This window comes from Ipomoea triloba, chromosome 11 (assembly GCF_003576645.1).
Source record: "Ipomoea triloba cultivar NCNSP0323 chromosome 11, ASM357664v1".
NCBI classification, from domain to species: Eukaryota; Viridiplantae; Streptophyta; class Magnoliopsida; order Solanales; family Convolvulaceae; genus Ipomoea; species Ipomoea triloba.
Window position 1 is genome coordinate 11,832,957 of NC_044926.1, and position 19,530 is coordinate 11,852,486.

General features: G+C 31.9%; 1 protein-coding gene, 1 long non-coding RNA gene and 3 other non-coding genes across 6 annotated transcripts; all 5 read right to left on the bottom strand.

Moving 5' to 3' along the window:
* Positions 1 to 1,297: 1,297 nt before the first annotated feature.
* Positions 1,298 to 4,804, bottom strand: LOC115997486 (peptidyl-prolyl cis-trans isomerase NIMA-interacting 4). 2 transcript variants are annotated; one of them, XM_031237045.1, is made up of 5 exons: positions 4,743 to 4,804; positions 3,506 to 3,656; positions 3,065 to 3,174; positions 1,935 to 2,077; positions 1,298 to 1,629 (listed from the first exon to the last, which is right to left on the bottom strand). In XM_031237045.1, the coding sequence occupies exons 2-5, from the start codon at positions 3,639 to 3,641 to the stop codon at positions 1,587 to 1,589; spliced, it is 432 nt and encodes a 143-aa protein (XP_031092905.1). In that variant the 5' UTR covers positions 3,642 to 3,656; positions 4,743 to 4,804; the 3' UTR covers positions 1,298 to 1,586. The 2 variants fall into 2 exon arrangements, with proteins under 2 accessions (XP_031092905.1, XP_031092907.1); XM_031237047.1 differs by having other exon boundaries at positions 3,506 to 3,650; positions 4,743 to 4,763.
* Positions 4,805 to 11,971: 7,167 nt separating this feature from the next.
* LOC115996394 lies at positions 11,972 to 13,933 on the bottom strand. The gene is made up of 2 exons (XR_004093607.1): positions 13,791 to 13,933; positions 11,972 to 12,449 (listed from the first exon to the last, which is right to left on the bottom strand). It is a non-coding gene; the product is annotated as an uncharacterized LOC115996394 (long non-coding RNA).
* On the bottom strand, positions 13,030 to 13,113 carry LOC115997696. The gene has a single exon (XR_004093791.1). It is a non-coding gene; the product is annotated as a small nucleolar RNA R44/J54/Z268 family (small nucleolar RNA).
* On the bottom strand, positions 13,282 to 13,365 carry LOC115997697. Its single transcript, XR_004093792.1, has one exon. It is a non-coding gene; the product is annotated as a small nucleolar RNA R44/J54/Z268 family (small nucleolar RNA).
* Positions 13,551 to 13,623, bottom strand: LOC115997695. The gene has a single exon (XR_004093790.1). It is a non-coding gene; the product is annotated as a small nucleolar RNA Z267 (small nucleolar RNA).
* Positions 13,934 to 19,530: the final 5,597 nt, after the last annotated feature.

The window sequence follows — 19,530 nt, forward strand, 5'->3', positions numbered from 1 at the left end:
TTGACAGCACGTATTGTGCGAATAGGTTAATGTCCAATGTTTATAATTAAATAAATATTCAAAATATATCAATGCAAGATTATATAGGAGAAGTTTATACATAGGTAATTGAATGCCGAATTTGTTTATTTAAATATGTAACTCAAAGTATATGAATCCAAGATTATATAGGAAATTCATTATAATTGTCACTAAAATAAACGTTTGCAACTTTGTATTAATATAATTAGCTTCAAAATATTTTTTCATGGTATTAATAAAATACTTGAAAAATAAATATATAACATTATTTTGTATTATACCTTTGATATTTAATTACAAGATAGTGTAAAAAGAAGATAATGGACAATGTAATGAATATCAATTGATGAATTTGAATGTAAAGAATCTTTGCATTGGAGAAAATAGAGACAATATAATTAATGAAATTATTTCTCTTATTTAATTTAATTTTTTGATAATGAATAATTTTTTCAAATAAAGGCGAGTTGACACATAATCCTAAATGAAACAAGGGTCAAATATGTCATTGAACTGCACACCATAATACAATTAAGTCACTGAACCTAAAAACCTACAATTGAGTCCCTACACTAACCAATTTCATGCAAATCTTCCAATATACATGTTTCTAACAAGTAACCATAAATTAAAAATATTTTTAAATTTTTTTAAATAATTATTTAAAAAAAAAAAAAAAAAAGATCTTCGCTAAAGATGAAGTAAGAAACCTTCTTCGCCTCCGGCCATGGGGACGAAGAGTGGAGTTGATGAGCATAGCAGTGCCTTCAAAGCCGCAAGTGTCGCCAACTTTCTTGAATCTCCGCCAGTAGTTGTTGAAAGCATAGGAAGCATGGGCAACAAGCCAACAATGGTGTTGGGAAAATAGCAACTATCGTGAGGTCTAATGGCTTCGCAGTCTGCACCGCCTTCTCCACAGGCGTAGTCCATAGCCTCCACCATGCGCCACCGCCACAGAGACTTCGCCCCCAGACGCCTTACACAGCGACAAGTGTGGCCCGTATGGGGGAGTTGTAGGGTTGAACATCGGAGCTGGATAATGAGCCACCAGAGAAAGGAATCTGACTAATGAATAGTTATGCTCTATACATATTTATGAAATTTTATATGGGAACTAGACTAGATTCAAATCTCATCTGAGTCCTCATTACTACTTAGAATGTACCCAGAAAACAGTCCTTGTGATTGAATAAATATTTCATGTTGCCCTAAATAGCATAGAATCTAGCCACTGGTATTGTAAGGGCAAAATATTCAAATCAAGCAACCCACAAAACATCAGAAATTAAGGCCATCTTAATTGGGGAAAGCGTTGAATATGACAAGACTCGTGTTCTAAACAATCCCATAAAGGTTTTTTTCCCACAAGCATCATTCTGGGGAAATCGCTTCAGGGGAAGAGATTTACCAGATTATATCTTATGGACAACATATGTAAGAAAGTATGCATAGTCACAGGCAATGGTCTTAAACAGTTATGGCATTGAGTATCAGATGGCCAAATACATGAGTATCTCTATTTTTGTGGCTTCCACAACCAGCTTGATTTGAAGGTCAAATATATATCAGTTCTTCCTTCCCTCGCACAGAATAACATGGTACCCATGCCTGAAATTTGAAGAAAGCAGCAATCAGAACTTTTAGTAACAAGAACACCAATTAGGAGGGTAACCCCAACCAAGATGGCTAAGGATACAAACTTGTAACCACAAGGTCATGATTTCGAATCTCAGTCCTATTGGTTTGGGTCGGTCAGCTATGGATAACCTAAGCTGGTTTTCCTCCTTGTGGTCCTTTGCCGGCTAGGGTTATAAGACTGGGTTTACCCAGTGCACACCCTCGGTAGTGGCTGCGGGTTTCCCTCATTACCCCAAAAGAGCGCCAATTCGTAGTCAAAACGCCAGAATTCTTACGTTGATTTGAATGGTGCACTCGTAGCTCCAATAGTTGTGTTAAAGGCAACTTCCTGAAATGGGCCAGCCATTTTGCCACGTGGAAACCATCCAAGATCTCCGCCTTTCTTCCCTGATGGACATTCTGAATATTCTGCAGCTAGCTGGACAACATAGCATGTAAAGTCACTTAAAGTGTGAGATAGGTTGTATGTATCCCAATTTAATCTAAAACTTACACTCCTATAACAAAAAATTCAAGCTAATATAATGTGGACAGTTATAACAGAGAGCAAATAAAGGAGAATGTTAACTCCAGCAGAGACGGTAAGGTATCTGTCTGTACTCATGACTATAGCAATATGAAACCTCTGTTTTACTGTTCTTTATCAATGGCCTTAGCTCTAGACCAGCCTTTACTTACCATGGAGTACTTGTAACATTGATATGACGAAAAAAAAGAAAAAAAAAAAAAAACCTTTAGGAACATCCTTTGGATCAAAGGAGAAAAGGTCCAGTAAGGCTTGACTGGTTATCAAGGTAGCTTCTAGGAAAAAAAAAAAAGGGGGAATGTCCTACAGTAAACAGCTAAGGGAATTCAGAAATTTGAAACAGGTATTAATTGTTACTCCATATATAAGCAGTGGCAAGGTTCACCAGAGGCGTTATAGCGGAGATGTCTGCATTGAATTTTTATTTTTTTCTATTGCCCAGGGTCAGCAAATGTCGTTCGAGAGAGGAAAAGGTGGAGGTGTTAAAACATTTTTTAGGTTAACTGCTAACATGAGTTCACATTCAAGGTTTCCAGTTTCCTTCTACGTTCATTTCCCACTTTAGTGATTATCATTATATTTAACATACAAAATAGGGTAAAAATAGGTTTAAACTACTTTAGAAGTGAGAATCTCCTTTGAACCTTTAGATAGCACAAATCATGTTATATGATCTTTGTATTTAAACAAAGAAAAGGAAAGCTTCTGCCCATGTACTCCACAAGGTTTTCTATCCAAATTAAACTATCAGATGAAGATGCTTTGCATCAATTTTGCTGCATGCACTACAGCACTATTTTAAATAGAAGGTTGGCACACAAATACTAACAACTTTTGCATTTAAAACTACTCTGCAAAAGAGAAATATCAATCAGGTACCTTGGCAAACTCAGACGGTGGAACCTTATCTCCATTGTCCAACCAGCCATCCTGTAGCTTCTTGTATGCTTCATTAATCTTAGACTGCTTCTCACATAGGATATGCCTTGCTGGAAAGAGCAATTAGAGGATTTAGAGCATTTATAAGCAACTTCACAATGCGATGTTCCTATTTAAACTCAAAATTGTCTCAATAGGTAAAGTTAATGACAGTGGACTGTGATTATAGTTTACAGATTTAGATCGTGAACAATCCATAATTATTTAATTATGAATTTTTGGCTCAAAATAAGCTAAACATTTTTGTATAATCAATCATCTCTAGCAAGCAAATAGAGAGTAGGATATTTAACCTATAATCATAAGAATCACATTGAACAATCTTTATCAAACACAACCAACATCTAATCGATATTTTTGCAGAAGATAAAGGCAACAGACCTTTCACATATGTACAGGTTCCAAGGCCATCTCCCTTTCCACCTTTTCCTTTACCCTTTGAACCAGTGTCATCACTTCCACCGGCTGCCTGTTTACCCTTTCCCTTGCTATCCTTGGGCTTGGAATCTTTCCCCATGGCTGTGAGCTTTTACTTCAAAGAATGAAAATGGCACAAAATTCATGTATTACGGCCAAAGACCATTAGAAATTGGACCAAAATGAAAAACACCTAGGGCCCATTTATTTCAGGAAATTGTTCTCTGTTTTCTAATTTTTCAGCTTTCATTCTCTGTTTTCGGTTTAAAAAGCTTGTTTACTAACACTGATTTTCAAATCTATTTTTTTTAGACTAGCATTATAAAATTAACACAAGTGTAACTTCAAGTGACTTTTAGACCCTATATTTAAAATATTTTTGGATATGTTTGGTTTAAAAGGAGTAAATATAATTTTTACTTTCAAGTCTAAGATTTTTACATTTGATATCCGAATCAAATTTATATCCTGTATAACATAACTAAAAATATATCTGAACCAATAACCATTTGTTTGGTTTAAAAGGAATAAACTCCAAGTTTGAGAAGCAAGCATTGCCAAGCTAAAGCAGATAAGAGAATTACAAGTAAGAAACTAGAAAAAAGAGACAGCATAAGCACTTGACACTGTGGGCAAAACTCAAGGACTTGAAAAAATGTAATAATGGCAGCTTATAAAAGACAAAATCTTTACTCACAAGTGAGCAAAGGGAAAATTAGGGCTAGCCAATGTGATGAAGCCAAAAGATAAATCCAACCAATACTCAAAATAAATCACACAATATATCATACCCCTCCCCATAGGCCCTAACTTCAAATGAATGAACCGACCGAAAAGTACCATGCATACAAAGAAAGAGGAGTTAAAGTGTTAAACCCAACCCGTGATTGAAAGGCCCTCATATTAAACCCTCTACCAAAACCTTTCTGTGAAATCTCTATAAACACACTCACCTTGCTAATCGATAGAAAAAAAATTAAATTTAAAAAAATTTTAAAACAAAAACAACACAACTGAATCGGCAGAAACTGCTTACTCTCATATGCAAGTAAAGAATTTAATCATCATGGTATGAAAATTAGGAGAACAGCCCAGAATGACAGTAAAGACGATAAAATGAATTGAGAGCGGAAAAGACGAATCGAATCAGAGTCATAATTTGACTATAAAACCTAACTTGGGACTCTGTTAAGCTTCTTACCTCTGATAATTAGTTTCGATGGGTTGGAGAGTGGAGTATTGGAGATGAGGAACCGGAGCTATGATTTATCATTTTATATTTTTATTATATTGGGGCTCTTCCCATTTTGATTTTACGAATTTGCCCCCACTCAGCTGAAAAGTCAAACCAGTTTGCAATTTATTTTTTTTTTGCAAAGATTAATAAAAATATAAAAAATAAAAAATAAAAAGCCAATCCACCGAGTAATGAATCATTATTACATGCACTATGATCCGTACAGCTATGTGGACCATAAAAAAATACATTTTTGATATACTAAAAGTACATTATTTGTATTGTTTAAAAAACAGTATGTTATTTGTGTACGTAATACATTATTTGAATACTGCAAGTACATGATTTTACATACTATCAAATAATGTACATTCAATATACAAATAATATAGTTTTAGTATATTAAAAATGTCCCTTATATTTATGGTCCACACAATAATTTGCCTCGAACAATTGACGAGGAATAACTTAATCCGCTAAAATTTTATATTTGCGGTCAAATAAGTTATGAAGTTAAAAAAAATTACTATTATAATTTTTTGGGAAAAGGGTCAAATAAATCCCTAAACTTTACACCAAAAGTCAATTAGGCCCTTGAACTTTTAAAATGTGCAATTAAACCCTCAAACATGTCAAATTAAGGCATGAAGCCAAAAAAATAGGTAAATTACTGGTCATTTGTATCAGTTCGACGATCGACGACGACTTCCTTTGGTCGCCTTCTCCTGCTAAGGCGACCAGTAAAGGTCGCCTTCGCTCCCTTCGCTAGAGAAGGCGACCTTTTGCTTGCTGGTGACGTTTTTTGGCAATTATTTACCAGTAACATGTTGGTTACCGATAAATTTGATGTATTTGACCAAAAATAGCATGTTTGAGGGTTTTATTGCACATTTTAAAAGTTTAAGAGCCTAATTGACTTTTGGTGTAAAGTTTAGATGTCTATTTGACCATTTTTCCTAATTTTTTTAACTAATTACTGGTCGGTAATGGTTATCTTGACATTAGGAAATGCAATAATTAATTTTTGATTGTTTCTTAGTTATGAACTGAAAAAATATAGGTTATTTCATTTTGCGGTTGGTTATGCCTATGTTAAAATTTATATCAAGTTATTTCGGTTATTACTCAAAAACCGATAGAAATCAATAGTTACACAATTATTATTTTTGGATCAATTTTTAAATGCTTAAATCAATTTAATTGTTTGATCTAGGTGTTTGTTAATTAGTTTTTCTTTTTATCTATTTTTGGAGCAAAACATTAAATTTTTGAAGAATTGTTTTTTTCAAAAATCCCTTACAAATAGAAATTATCAAAAAAACAAAACAAAACAAAATCAATTGATTCTATGCCCACTTTGGTTGAATGCCATTGTGACACATTGTCCAATAACTAAAACGTTATGATTTTATTCTCTTTTTTATTTGATTATTATTCTTTATTACAAAAAATATTTTATTATTTATTGATCCATTAATTGATGAGGAATAACTGAATCTGTCAAAATTTTGATAAAAACTTGTGTGAGACCGTTACATAAGTCTCAATCCGTTAAACGGGTCGTATCTTTGATTAATCAAAAAATTAACCCGTCTCACACAAGTGTTATCCCAAAATTTTATATTTGTGGTCGAATAAGTTATGAAGATGAAAAAAAAAAAAATACTCCGTAATTATTATCATTTCCAAACCAATTATTGGTCAGTAATGGCTGTCTTGACATTAGGAAATGCGATAATTAATTTTTGATTGTTTCTTAGTTATGAACTGAAAATATATAGGTTATTTCATTTTTCAGTTGGTTACGCCTATGTTAAAGTTTATTAAGTTATTTCGGTTATTACTCAAAATTTGAGTTTATTAAGTTATTTCGGTTATTACTCAAAATTTGATAGAAATCAATAGTTACACAATTATAATTTTTGGATCAATTTTTAAACGCTTAAATCAATTTAATTGTTTGATCTAGGTGTTTGGTAATTAGTTTTTTCTTTTTAGCTATTTTTGGAGCAAAACATTAAATTTTTGAAGATTTTTTTTTTCAAAAAGCCCAAATTTTTAAAACAAAATCAATTGATTCTATGCCCACTTTGGTTGAATGCCATTGTGACACATTGTCCAATAACTAAAACGTTATGATTTTATTCTTTTTTTTTATTTGATTATTATTCTTTATTACAAAAAATATTTATTATTTATTGCTATTTATTAAATGTAATTGCATATAATTAATTTATAAATTAATAATAATAATAATAATAATATTATTATTATTATTATTATTATTATTGATTGATTTTTAATTGATCAGCCTATCACAAACTAGATAATACGAGAATGTAAAAATGTGTATGAAATTGTCACACAAATCCAAGTTTGAGAACTGAGTCGGATTGTAAACAACTGAGTGTGTAAGCATCACAATTTCAATTATATGTATTATAATATTTAACATTAATAACGATTAATTTTACTCTAAATAGTATAACCACTTCACATATAAGTATTATAGTATCTATCATAAGTGACAATTTATTTTTAATTCAAATTGTTATTAAAAATTTTTACAATAAGTATTATAATTTCTTCCATAAGTAACATTCTCCATTTAAGTAGTACGGAGTATAATATTTACATTAGAATTACATTTTTGTAAGTATCACAATTTTAGTTATAATATTACAATATTTATCAATTAGCATTATTAACAATCATTTTACCCTAAATAGATCACAATCTCACATATAAATAATGTACTAGTTTTACACGCGCATTGCGCGAATGGGTTAATGCCCAATGTTTATATTTAAATAAATATTTGAAAGTACATCAATGCAAGATTATATAGGAGAAGTTTATACATAGGTAATTGAATGTCGAATTTGTTTATTTAAATATGTAACTCAAAGTATATGAATCCAAGATAATATAGAAAATTCATTATAATTGTCACTAAAGTAAATGTTTGCAATTTTGTAAAATTGATAGTCTAAATATTTGGTCTAAAAATGATAGTCTAAATAAATACTACTTTTGGTTTGAATGTTTCTAAGTATTCTTAATTCTCTTTTGAATAACATTGTCATTGGTTTCATCTTTACTGTACTATTTGTTATCTTCCTTTGGTTATTGTTGGTAACATAGATGACAACGTCATGCAATGAGATTATGATATAGGAGCTATGGACTTTCCTTTAGGTGCTCTGCTCGGGGTTCATTTTGTTCAACCATTATTGTTGAATGAGTTATTGTGGATAAAGAAATCCCTAGTTTAAGGAAAAAGATTAAATAAATTAGTAAAAATTTAAAAATTTTAAATATGATGTATTCCAAAGATATTAAAATGTAGTTTCTCGCTTCAATTTGAAATTGTGTGGCTTAAAGAGATCGAATGGTTGTAGTGAGGTAGGTGTGTCAGGTCTGGAACCAAAAAGTGGGAGAAGATTTACCTAACAAACTTCAAGTAGTAGTGAAAAGCTTAAAAAGTGGGGCGGGGACCTTGGTCGCCAATTGCATAGGAAAATACTAACGCTACAGAGCAAGTTGAATAACCTGAGAGGCCGACGAGATTCCTTTTTGTTGGGGAAGGTAAGACATATAGACATGGAGTTAAATGATTTGTTGGATCAACAGAATGTTTACTGGCACCAGCGTGCGAAGCAGAACTGGCTGAAGTTGGGGGATCGCAATACAAAATTGTTTCATGTTTATACCTCTAATCGTAGAAACAAGAATGGTTGGAAAAAACTGAGAGATGAAGCTAGGGTGTGGGTTGAATCGGAAGGCCTCCCAAATTTGGCTATGAAATATTTTAAGCAGATCTTTTCTTCAAATGGGGTCCAAATAGGTGATGGCCTTGGTGATTTACGTAGGAGGGTGTCTGACTCTGTTAATGCCCAACTGCTTCGAGATTTCATGAAAGAAGAAGTTACGGAAGCCCGAATGGTTTCAACCCGGCTTTATACCAACATTTTTTTCCAGAAATTGGTATGGATATCTCACATTTCATTCTTGATTGTCTTTAGCAAAGTAGAATGCTCAAAGGTATGAACGATACAAATATTACTCTTGTCCCTAAAAAGGCTCTACCGGAATGTATGGGAGATCTTAGACCAATTGCACTATGTAATGTTGCTTATAAGATCCTAGCTAACCACATTAAAGATGTCCTTAGTGATATTATATCGGATACACAAAGTGCCTTTATCCTTGGGAGATTAATTACTGATAATGTTCTCATTGTCTTTGAAGTTTTGCACTTCCTTAAATGCAAACAGAACGGGAAATATAGTTAGGGTGCGCTTAAGTTGAATATGGCCAAGGTATATAACCGTATAGAGTGGAATTACCTGAAGGATATCATGTGTCGTATGGGTTTTGCCAATGATTGGATTGAGTTTATAATGATGTGCGTATCTACTATTAGATACCGAGTTGGGGTTATTGATGATGTTTCTAAAGTTATTATTCCGACAAGAGGCTTTACGACAAGGTGACCCTCTTTTGCCTTACCTGTTCATTCTTTGTGCCAAATGTCTCTCGTACCGCTTAACAAAATCTGTCTAGGCAAAGTCCTTAACTACTTGTTCAGTAGCAAGAGAGGCCCTGAGGATACCACACCTATTCTTTGCAGATGATAGTATAGTTTTTTTCAAAGCCAATGATTAAGGAGGCACAAGCGGTGCGAAATTACTTAGAAGAATATGAGCAAATGCCAGGGCAAGCTACGACTTATAGCAAATCTTGCATAATTTTTAGCAAGAATATTGTAGTAGAGGCTGACAACACTGTTGCAACCGTTTGGGATGGAACTTGTTGATGATATTGGAAAATATTTGGGTTTACCATTAAGAGTGAGAAGAAACAAAAAACCGTTTGGGATGGAACTTGTTGATGATATTGGAAAATATTTGGGTTTACCATTAAGAGTGAGAAGAAACAAAAAAGAGGTGTTGGGTTATATTGAGACTAAACTGAAGCAGAGACTAGGAGGATGGAATAAGAAAATTTTTTTCTACAACAGGTAAGGGGTATTACTAAAAAGTGTGGCACAAGTTCCTCCCTACTACATTCTTTGAAAACTTAGAAAGAATTATGAATTGGTTCTAGTAGAATTCTAATGGTAATAATGGAAGGGGGATGCATTGGCTTTCTTGGTCCCGGATGAGTATGCCTAAGCAATATGGCGGTCTTGGCTTTAAATGTTTGCATGAATTTAACCTTGCTCTCTTGGCCAAGTAAAGATGAAGAATTCTATCAGAACCAGATTCAACTTTTGCAAAACTGTATATATCTAGGTACTTCTCAAACTACTCTTTTTTAAAAGCTAAATTGGGTGCCAATCCGAGTTATTGCTAGCTCCATCTTGGCTAGACAAATTATCCTCTAAAGAGGTTGCTACTCCCATAGGCAAACGTGCCTATGGGATGACCCTTAGTTTGCCGAATACTGGTAATCATTTTCTCCGGACACCCCGTTATGAGCAACATGGAGGGGCAATGGTTTCGACTTTGATATTCCTCTACTGTAGGGATGTAGAGTTAATTAACATGGAAGGGCAATGGTTTTGTAATAGGGATGTAGAGTTAATTATGAAAACCCTAGTTTCACCTGCCTTTGAGGATCAATGGTGTTGGCGAGATGATATTCGTGGAGTTTACTCTGTGAAGCATGGGTATAAGCTAATGACTCGAGTTCCCTTAGGTGAAAGTTCTTTATTCACTGCCTGAACACCTTTATGGAAGCTTTGCCTTCCACCAAAATTTTTCAACTTCATATGAATTTGTGCAAAATCGATTCTCCCAGTATGCACAGCCCTATCATGTCATAGTGTAAGCTTGGATTATTCTTGCCCATAACAACTCCAAGAGAAATCTTACTTGCCAACCTTTAAAATTCAATAGCCATATTAATTTACCCTTGATCAAATGATTATCATTATTCCTCCGTCTCATTTTATCTGTCCCTACTTACTATTCATTAGTCAAACCAACTTTCTTCTTTGTTTACTTTATTATTTTTAACTTATTTTTAAATTTGATTTTTTGTGTTTAATAGTACTTTTAGTGTAGTTTCTAAATATATAAATTATATATATATTAATACTAAACTTAATATTATAAAAAATTGAATTAAAAATAGCTTCAATCAAAATGAAACGAAGGAAGTATTATAATTATAATAATAAGGCTAAACTTAACACAACCAATATCTCCTTTGCAAAATGAGGTTGAATATGACATAAAATGCTAATATTGCTTTTTCTTTTTTTCTTTTTTTTTTTTCACTATCCCTACAATTGAAGGGATTGCAATCCAATGTGGTAAGTTTAGAATTAACTTCTTTAAAAAAAAAAACTCAACATTCAAATAGCACTCTTACAATTTTTACACAGAATTGCAATTCTAATTATTCACCACCTTTCTATCATTTCTTAGTCCTTATGCTAATTTTTTTTCCTAAAATTGTATACTTTTTTTTAAATAAATTTAAATATTATCATTATTATCATATTTTGAAAATAAAGGATTGCAAAGATAAATATGACCTTATTTTCTCTACATTTTTGCAATTCCAATTTACTCTCAAAATATAATATAATATAATATAATATAATAATAATAACAATATTTAAATTTATTATTAAAAAGTACACTTTAAAAAAGATCAACAAAAAGAGGAATGGCAAAAGACAATTATAATTCTATGTCAGAATTGCAAAAGCTAAAATTCAAATATTGATTTTGGCCTTCTTTTTTTTTTTGAACAATATTGATTTTGGCCTTTAAAAGAAAAAAAAAATTATTCTCTAACTTGCCACATAAGCTTACAATTGCTCCAATCATAGTCTAATATCTGTTTGTGCACTTTCTTAGGCAACGACAATTGCCTCTTTTGTTCTCCAAAAAAAAAAAACAAAAACAATTGCCTCTTTTGTCAACTTGACAAGAGGTATTGTAAACTAACAAAAAAAAAAATTTACTTTTTTTTTTTTGTTTTTGGATGGGCTCAACTCCATGATCTTAATTTTTTTTACTGCTTTGAAAGAACTGCCTCTATCCCTAAATCTCCTAAATCTAGAGAAGTCAGGGCTGCCTTCAAAACAATTTTTGAAGAAATATTTAAAGAAACATGGAGGCAGTCTGCCTACAACGAGAACAGAAGATCACAAAGGCAAATTCTATTGACTATAATTGTAAATTAATATGGGCAGCTTTATAATATGGCCTACCAATAAATACAAATTGAGAGACCAAATTGTTCAATACAAGATTACAAACATTTACTTTTTTATACAGGGCCACAAGGGTCCAACTTGGTTGATTAAGTATTTTACCAAACATTTATCAAATGTTAACATAATAACATTTGATATAATAATAATAATAATAATAACAACTAGTCGAACAAACATTTTACCTTATATAGTGTTGTATCAGGCATCAATGTAGCTAGCAACAGCTGCCCCTAATAATGTTAATGAACTTCATTCCTCAGAACAAACTCCTAAGCAACATGCAAAACAAAATTCCATACTAAAGAAGCCTTCATTTCATCTTCCAAAGAAATACATTCCATATCATGATGCCTTTGGAGCCCAACTAGTAAGAAGGCTACTACAAAGAGCATACACTCAAATCTCCGTTCTTAAAGAAACAATCATCAGGCTTTCTACAAATACAGGTGAAAATTAAAAGGAATAATGTTGGGAACTATTACATGAGTATAAATTCAACTTCCAAGAAAAAGAGTCAAGAAATGAAACACAATTGCACTTTGAGAGTTTGAGGAAAACAAGAATGACATTGGAATAGTTAGTTAAGCTTTAGAAAGTGGCTGTTAAAAAATAAAAAAAAAAGCTTTAGAAAGTGGCTTGTGAAATGTGTGCCTCAAGGGTAGGTACCATTTTGTGTATGCTTTTGGTAGTTCATGCAATTACAAATGCATCAAGAGAATTTCGTATAGATATAGAATTCAAAAAAAAATCATGAAAATATTTACCCAAAAAGATAATAGGCAATGACTAAAGAAAACACTTGTTCAAAAACACAGTTTCATCAATGAATTTTTCATTTCTTTCAATGCAATGTGTATCAACTCTGATTCTGAACTAAACTACAATGACAATAATAGCAATATAAACCATTTGAAATAAAAGAAACTTCACAACACAGTAGAGAACAAATCAACAAAGCACATATTGCAACAAATAGTTTTGGCCGTTTGGGCATGCAAAAGTAAAGAAAAATGCTGTGCATCAGAGAGATTCCCATTGACAAATCATCATTCCATTAAACAGTGCTGATGTCCCTGTCTGTTTATCATCACTTGCACAAATCAATTTCAAAAGCCAAATACACATAAAATAACAATAATAGAAATATAAACCATTTAATCTATGAGATTAGAAATAAAAGAACTTCATGACACAATAGAGAACCAATCAACAAAGCACATATTGCAACAAACAATTTTGAAAGCAAAAGTAAATAAAATGTGTTACTGTGCATCAGAGAGATTCCCATTGACAAATCATCATTCTGTTAAAGAGTGCTGATGTCCCTGTCTGTTTATCATCACTTGCACAAATCATTTCAAAAGTCAAATAAGCATAAAAAGTAATAAAAGGGGCTAATCTTTATAAGCATGAAGTTAATTAGAATAGTTACAGAGATCAGTAGCTCCAAGGCACAGAAAAGCAACTTATGAACTCTAATAATTTGTGCTTCATTGGATCCAAACTAAGCAATCAAAACAAATTGCAATAATGCCTTGTAGCCTCAGATTTAGGTTCTTTTCAGAGTGCAATACTCAAAGTATATTTAATAACCATCATAGGCAAATGGCAGATTGAATGCTAGTTAAACCAAGAATAAAATCGAAACATAACGGCATTTGCTATTGTGGCAAAGAGACACATTTATGGTTAACCACACGAACCACTGCAACAAAAATTACCGAAGAAAAGAAAGCGATATACATGAATTGAAAATACCCCACACGATTTTATACCGGAATCCGCCATCGGAGGCTCAAAAGCATTCATGGAGCCTTCCTGTAAGTGTTTAGTAGATAAACTAGGGTTTTCAAATAACTGCTGTAATAGATCTGTCTTGTTAAATAGACGATATACCGATGGTTATGGTTCGGGAACTAGGGTTTAAGGCTCGAGAGTCGAGGGAGAATATAATTTGTGAAGTTTACCACTTTACCCCTAAAGTCGTTTTTTTTGGGAAAATGGTCAAATAAGCCCTCAACATTACCTAAGGAGTCAATTAGGCCCTTGAACATTTTAAAGTAGCAATTAAACCCTTAAACATTGTATTTTGATGCAAAAAAAGCCCATAAACCTGTTAATGACCTGTGATCACAGGTCATTAGAATTCCAGCCAAATTTCCGACACACTCTGGCCATATTTCGGCACAAAAGTCACCGGCGACCATCGAACGGTCGCCGGTGACTCACTGGATCCGGTGAGAGAAGGCAACCCACCGGTTGCCTTCTCACCGGTCGCCTTCTCACTGTGAGAGAAGGCGACCCAGAAGGTTGCCTCCTCACCGGAGAAGGCGACCTTCTGTGTCGCCTTCTCAGTGGCAATCGGCGGGTTGCCTTCTCCTGTGAGTCACCGACGACCGTTCGATGGTCGCCGGTGACTTTTGTGCCGGAATATGGCAAGAGTGTGCTGGAAATTTGGCCGGAATTCTAATGACCTGTGATCACAGGTCATTAACAGGTTTATGGGCTTTTTTGCATCAAAATACAATGTTTAAGGGTTTAATTGCTACTTTAAAATGTTTAGGGGCCTAATTGACTCCTTAGGTAATGTTGGAGGGCTTATTTGACCTTTTTTTCTTTTTTTTTTCTTTTTCTTTTAGGGCCCGTTTGGTTCGCGGAAAATATTTGAAGGGAAGTGGAAGTGAAATTTCGTGAAAAAGTAGTTACTAAGAAGATATATTCTATTGTTTGGTTGGTGAAAAAGAAGTTACTGGGAATAGAGATTCCACTGTTTGGTTGAATTTAGAATTGTAAGGAATAATATGTAAAAAGACATGTATACCCTTATTATTATTATTATTATTATTATTAATGTTAAGCTTGTTGATGAGCTTTTTTTTTTTTTTTTTTTTTTTTTTAAACCCATTTCTAAATTTTAACCCATTAGCCCACAACCCATTAGGGCATTTGATATAAGGCAACAGTCAACAGAGGAGATCCTCCTTCTCACTGGCGAATCCATTCTCTGCTGCTTCTGCGAATCTGCTGCAACATATCAATGGCATCGAAGAAGGCAACAGAGGAGGATCGAAGATGACGAGCTCGTGGTCGGTAGTTTTTTCTTTTTTTGTTGTTTTTTTTTTCCTCTTTTAATTTGTGAATTAAAAATTTTAAGTTTGTTGTGTGTTTTGAGGATGAAGATGAGTTCCTTGTTTGATTAACTTGGATTGATAGCTTTTTTATTGTTTTTTTTTTTGTTTACTGTTTTTTGTTAATAAAAATCTGGGTTTGGGGATGAAGATGAACTGGTTGCTATCAGCTTGAAGTAGTTGAAATCAGGTGGGGTAGAAACACAGATCTTGGTAGTGTAATTATGAGAGAATTGAAAGGGTAAAATAGTCCAGCCAATCCAATTTTTCTTCCCACCTGTCACGGAAAACAAAATACCGGTCCAAGCACAGAATTTGTTTTCCTCAAATATGAGGAATTAGTTTTTCATTGGAAAATAATTTCCATGAACCAAACATCATAATATGAACTTTTCTGATGTTTTTAGGAAAACATTTTCCTTGGAAAATCTTTTCCTGCCAATCAAACATGCCCTTAAAGAAAGCCAAACCAAAACATATCTACTATATTAATAAAAGTCAAAGAAAGTTAAACCTAAAATGGGTAGAAAAAATTAATAAGAGCCAAAGAGAGTTAGGCCTAAAATGGGTAGAAAAAATGGCAGTCAAATTATTTAATCAAATGGATGGTTCAGATGAATTATTTAATCAAATAGATGGTTAAGATAATTCAGATTAATATTATTAATAGAGATTACCTAATTTAACCTTACTTTTATGGTTATCCGTTAAGTTTTCTGTTAAATATTCTCTTCTCCGTTAATATATATATGTGTGTGTACGATAAAATTTTTGGAAACAAAGAAGTCTTCTTGTTGGTATTTGCTTCTGTGTCTGATGATTTTGATTGCTTGTTGATTTTGCTTGCATAGTAGGTCACACCTCAAGATTTGATTTTGCATATCATTTTAGTCTAAACTTCAAATTTTGGGTGATCACAAGCCTGCCTTAGACGTAGAAGCAAGAACAAAATATTTGCATAATTTTGTCTCACAGTTCCAGCTGCAGCATATGCCTATGACAAGATAGTATATAAAGTTAGAGGAGTTCATTTAAAATTAAAATAATAAATACTGATACAGTATGGAAAAAAGTCGGAGTTTATTTGAAGCGTGAACACATTGTGGACAAAAACAGGAAGAACTGCAGAGCCTTATCTGAAACACACAAAGCTAAACTGAAAAATCATATATTATCATAACTCAAGCCTCATTTTAATATATTGGATGTTCATTTTTAGATATATCAAAAATTGAAATTTTCATATATTAAAATAAATCTTTAATATACTAAAAATAAATACTTTTTTTTTTGTTTGAAGACAAAATAAATACTTATCAATAGTATATATTGCAATGTGAATTATAGTTCGGAATATAATTGCCGGATCCACTCTTATAAGTTTCTTTAGGTATTCATTGCAAATTCTAGGATGGGCTAATAATTCAGAGAAGATAGATAAGCCCAAGGATTAACTAATTGCATCTCCCTTGGAGTCTAAATGGATACATTTTGTTTCCAAGAGTATTATTGCATGGACCATGGTACCATAAATAAAAAAGTACTAGGACATTTTTAATATATTAAAAATATATTACTTTTGTACATAAAGTACATTATTTTAGAGTATATTATTTAAGTATTGAAAGTACATTATTTTATATATATGATCAAATAATGTAATTTCAGTAAAAAATAATGTACTTTAATATAATAAAAATATGCTTTTTATTTTTGTCCATGATCTAGCAATTTGCCCAAAATTAGCTTACGGGGGAGAGAACAGATACTTGGGCCTTTGATTACCCTTAATGTCCACGTGTAATGGGCCTAAAAGACCTATTACATATTACAGGGCAATACTTGGTGTGATATTGGAAGGCAAATTATACCATGGCTCTATTTAGCAATCGTTTGTTTAACGAATTTCAGCGGATTGTATTAGTGATTTTATAAAAAGATGTTTGACAAGGGTCTGCCTTATATTGTGNTTTTTTTTTTTTTTTTTGTTTACTGTTTTTTGTTAATAAAAATCTGGGTTTGGGGATGAAGATGAACTGGTTGCTATCAGCTTGAAGTAGTTGAAATCAGGTGGGGTAGAAACACAGATCTTGGTAGTGTAATTATGAGAGAATTGAAAGGGTAAAATAGTCCAGCCAATCCAATTTTTCTTCCCACCTGTCACGGAAAACAAAATACCGGTCCAAGCACAGAATTTGTTTTCCTCAAATATGAGGAATTAGTTTTTCATTGGAAAATAATTTCCATGAACCAAACATCATAATATGAACTTTTCTGATGTTTTTAGGAAAACATTTTCCTTGGAAAATCTTTTCCTGCCAATCAAACATGCCCTTAAAGAAAGCCAAACCAAAACATATCTACTATATTAATAAAAGTCAAAGAAAGTTAAACCTAAAATGGGTAGAAAAAATTAATAAGAGCCAAAGAGAGTTAGGCCTAAAATGGGTAGAAAAAATGGCAGTCAAATTATTTAATCAAATGGATGGTTCAGATGAATTATTTAATCAAATAGATGGTTAAGATAATTCAGATTAATATTATTAATAGAGATTACCTAATTTAACCTTACTTTTATGGTTATCCGTTAAGTTTTCTGTTAAATATTCTCTTCTCCGTTAATATATATATGTGTGTGTACGATAAAATTTTTGGAAACAAAGAAGTCTTCTTGTTGGTATTTGCTTCTGTGTCTGATGATTTTGATTGCTTGTTGATTTTGCTTGCATAGTAGGTCACACCTCAAGATTTGATTTTGCATATCATTTTAGTCTAAACTTCAAATTTTGGGTGATCACAAGCCTGCCTTAGACGTAGAAGCAAGAACAAAATATTTGCATAATTTTGTCTCACAGTTCCAGCTGCAGCATATGCCTATGACAAGATAGTATATAAAGTTAGAGGAGTTCATTTAAAATTAAAATAATAAATACTGATACAGTATGGAAAAAAGTCGGAGTTTATTTGAAGCGTGAACACATTGTGGACAAAAACAGGAAGAACTGCAGAGCCTTATCTGAAACACACAAAGCTAAACTGAAAAATCATATATTATCATAACTCAAGCCTCATTTTAATATATTGGATGTTCATTTTTAGATATATCAAAAATTGAAATTTTCATATATTAAAATAAATCTTTAATATACTAAAAATAAATACTTTTTTTTTTGTTTGAAGACAAAATAAATACTTATCAATAGTATATATTGCAATGTGAATTATAGTTCGGAATATAATTGCCGGATCCACTCTTATAAGTTTCTTTAGGTATTCATTGCAAATTCTAGGATGGGCTAATAATTCAGAGAAGATAGATAAGCCCAAGGATTAACTAATTGCATCTCCCTTGGAGTCTAAATGGATACATTTTGTTTCCAAGAGTATTATTGCATGGACCATGGTACCATAAATAAAAAAGTACTAGGACATTTTTAATATATTAAAAATATATTACTTTTGTACATAAAGTACATTATTTTAGAGTATATTATTTAAGTATTGAAAGTACATTATTTTATATATATGATCAAATAATGTAATTTCAGTAAAAAATAATGTACTTTAATATAATAAAAATATGCTTTTTATTTTTGTCCATGATCTAGCAATTTGCCCAAAATTAGCTTACGGGGGAGAGAACAGATACTTGGGCCTTTGATTACCCTTAATGTCCACGTGTAATGGGCCTAAAAGACCTATTACATATTACAGGGCAATACTTGGTGTGATATTGGAAGGCAAATTATACCATGGCTCTATTTAGCAATCGTTTGTTTAACGAATTTCAGCGGATTGTATTAGTGATTTTATAAAAAGATGTTTGACAAGGGTCTGCCTTATATTGTGGATCTTGGTGTAAAATATTATTTTAGATTGTGTATTCGTAATTTTTATATTTTTTACCTGGAATTAATATGGTAAACAAACATGACATTTGTAGATTTTTAAATACTTTTAAAATGATAGATTTTAATAAACATTTATTGACTTTCATAGAGTTGTTCACAATTTTTTAAAACTTTGTAAGACTCTACATAAGTTTATTAGTTTATACAAAAAAAACATTCATAAACTTTTATCAAGTTTTTTATTTTAAAAAGTTTACAAAAGTCATTGAAATTTTAAATTGAATACATCCATACAAACATTCAATAATTTCGATTCTTAGCATTTATAATTTTCTTACAAAACATATTATAATATATCATAAAATTCTTCTTATTATATAGTTCTTCACCCACATCAACATTATTATTTTTATCCATAGAATGATGAGACTTATATCTAATTACTTATATAATATTAATAATTATAAGCATTAACAAAAAAAAAACTATTTCATAAGAAATTCATAATAATATTGGACACTAAAATTTATAATAAT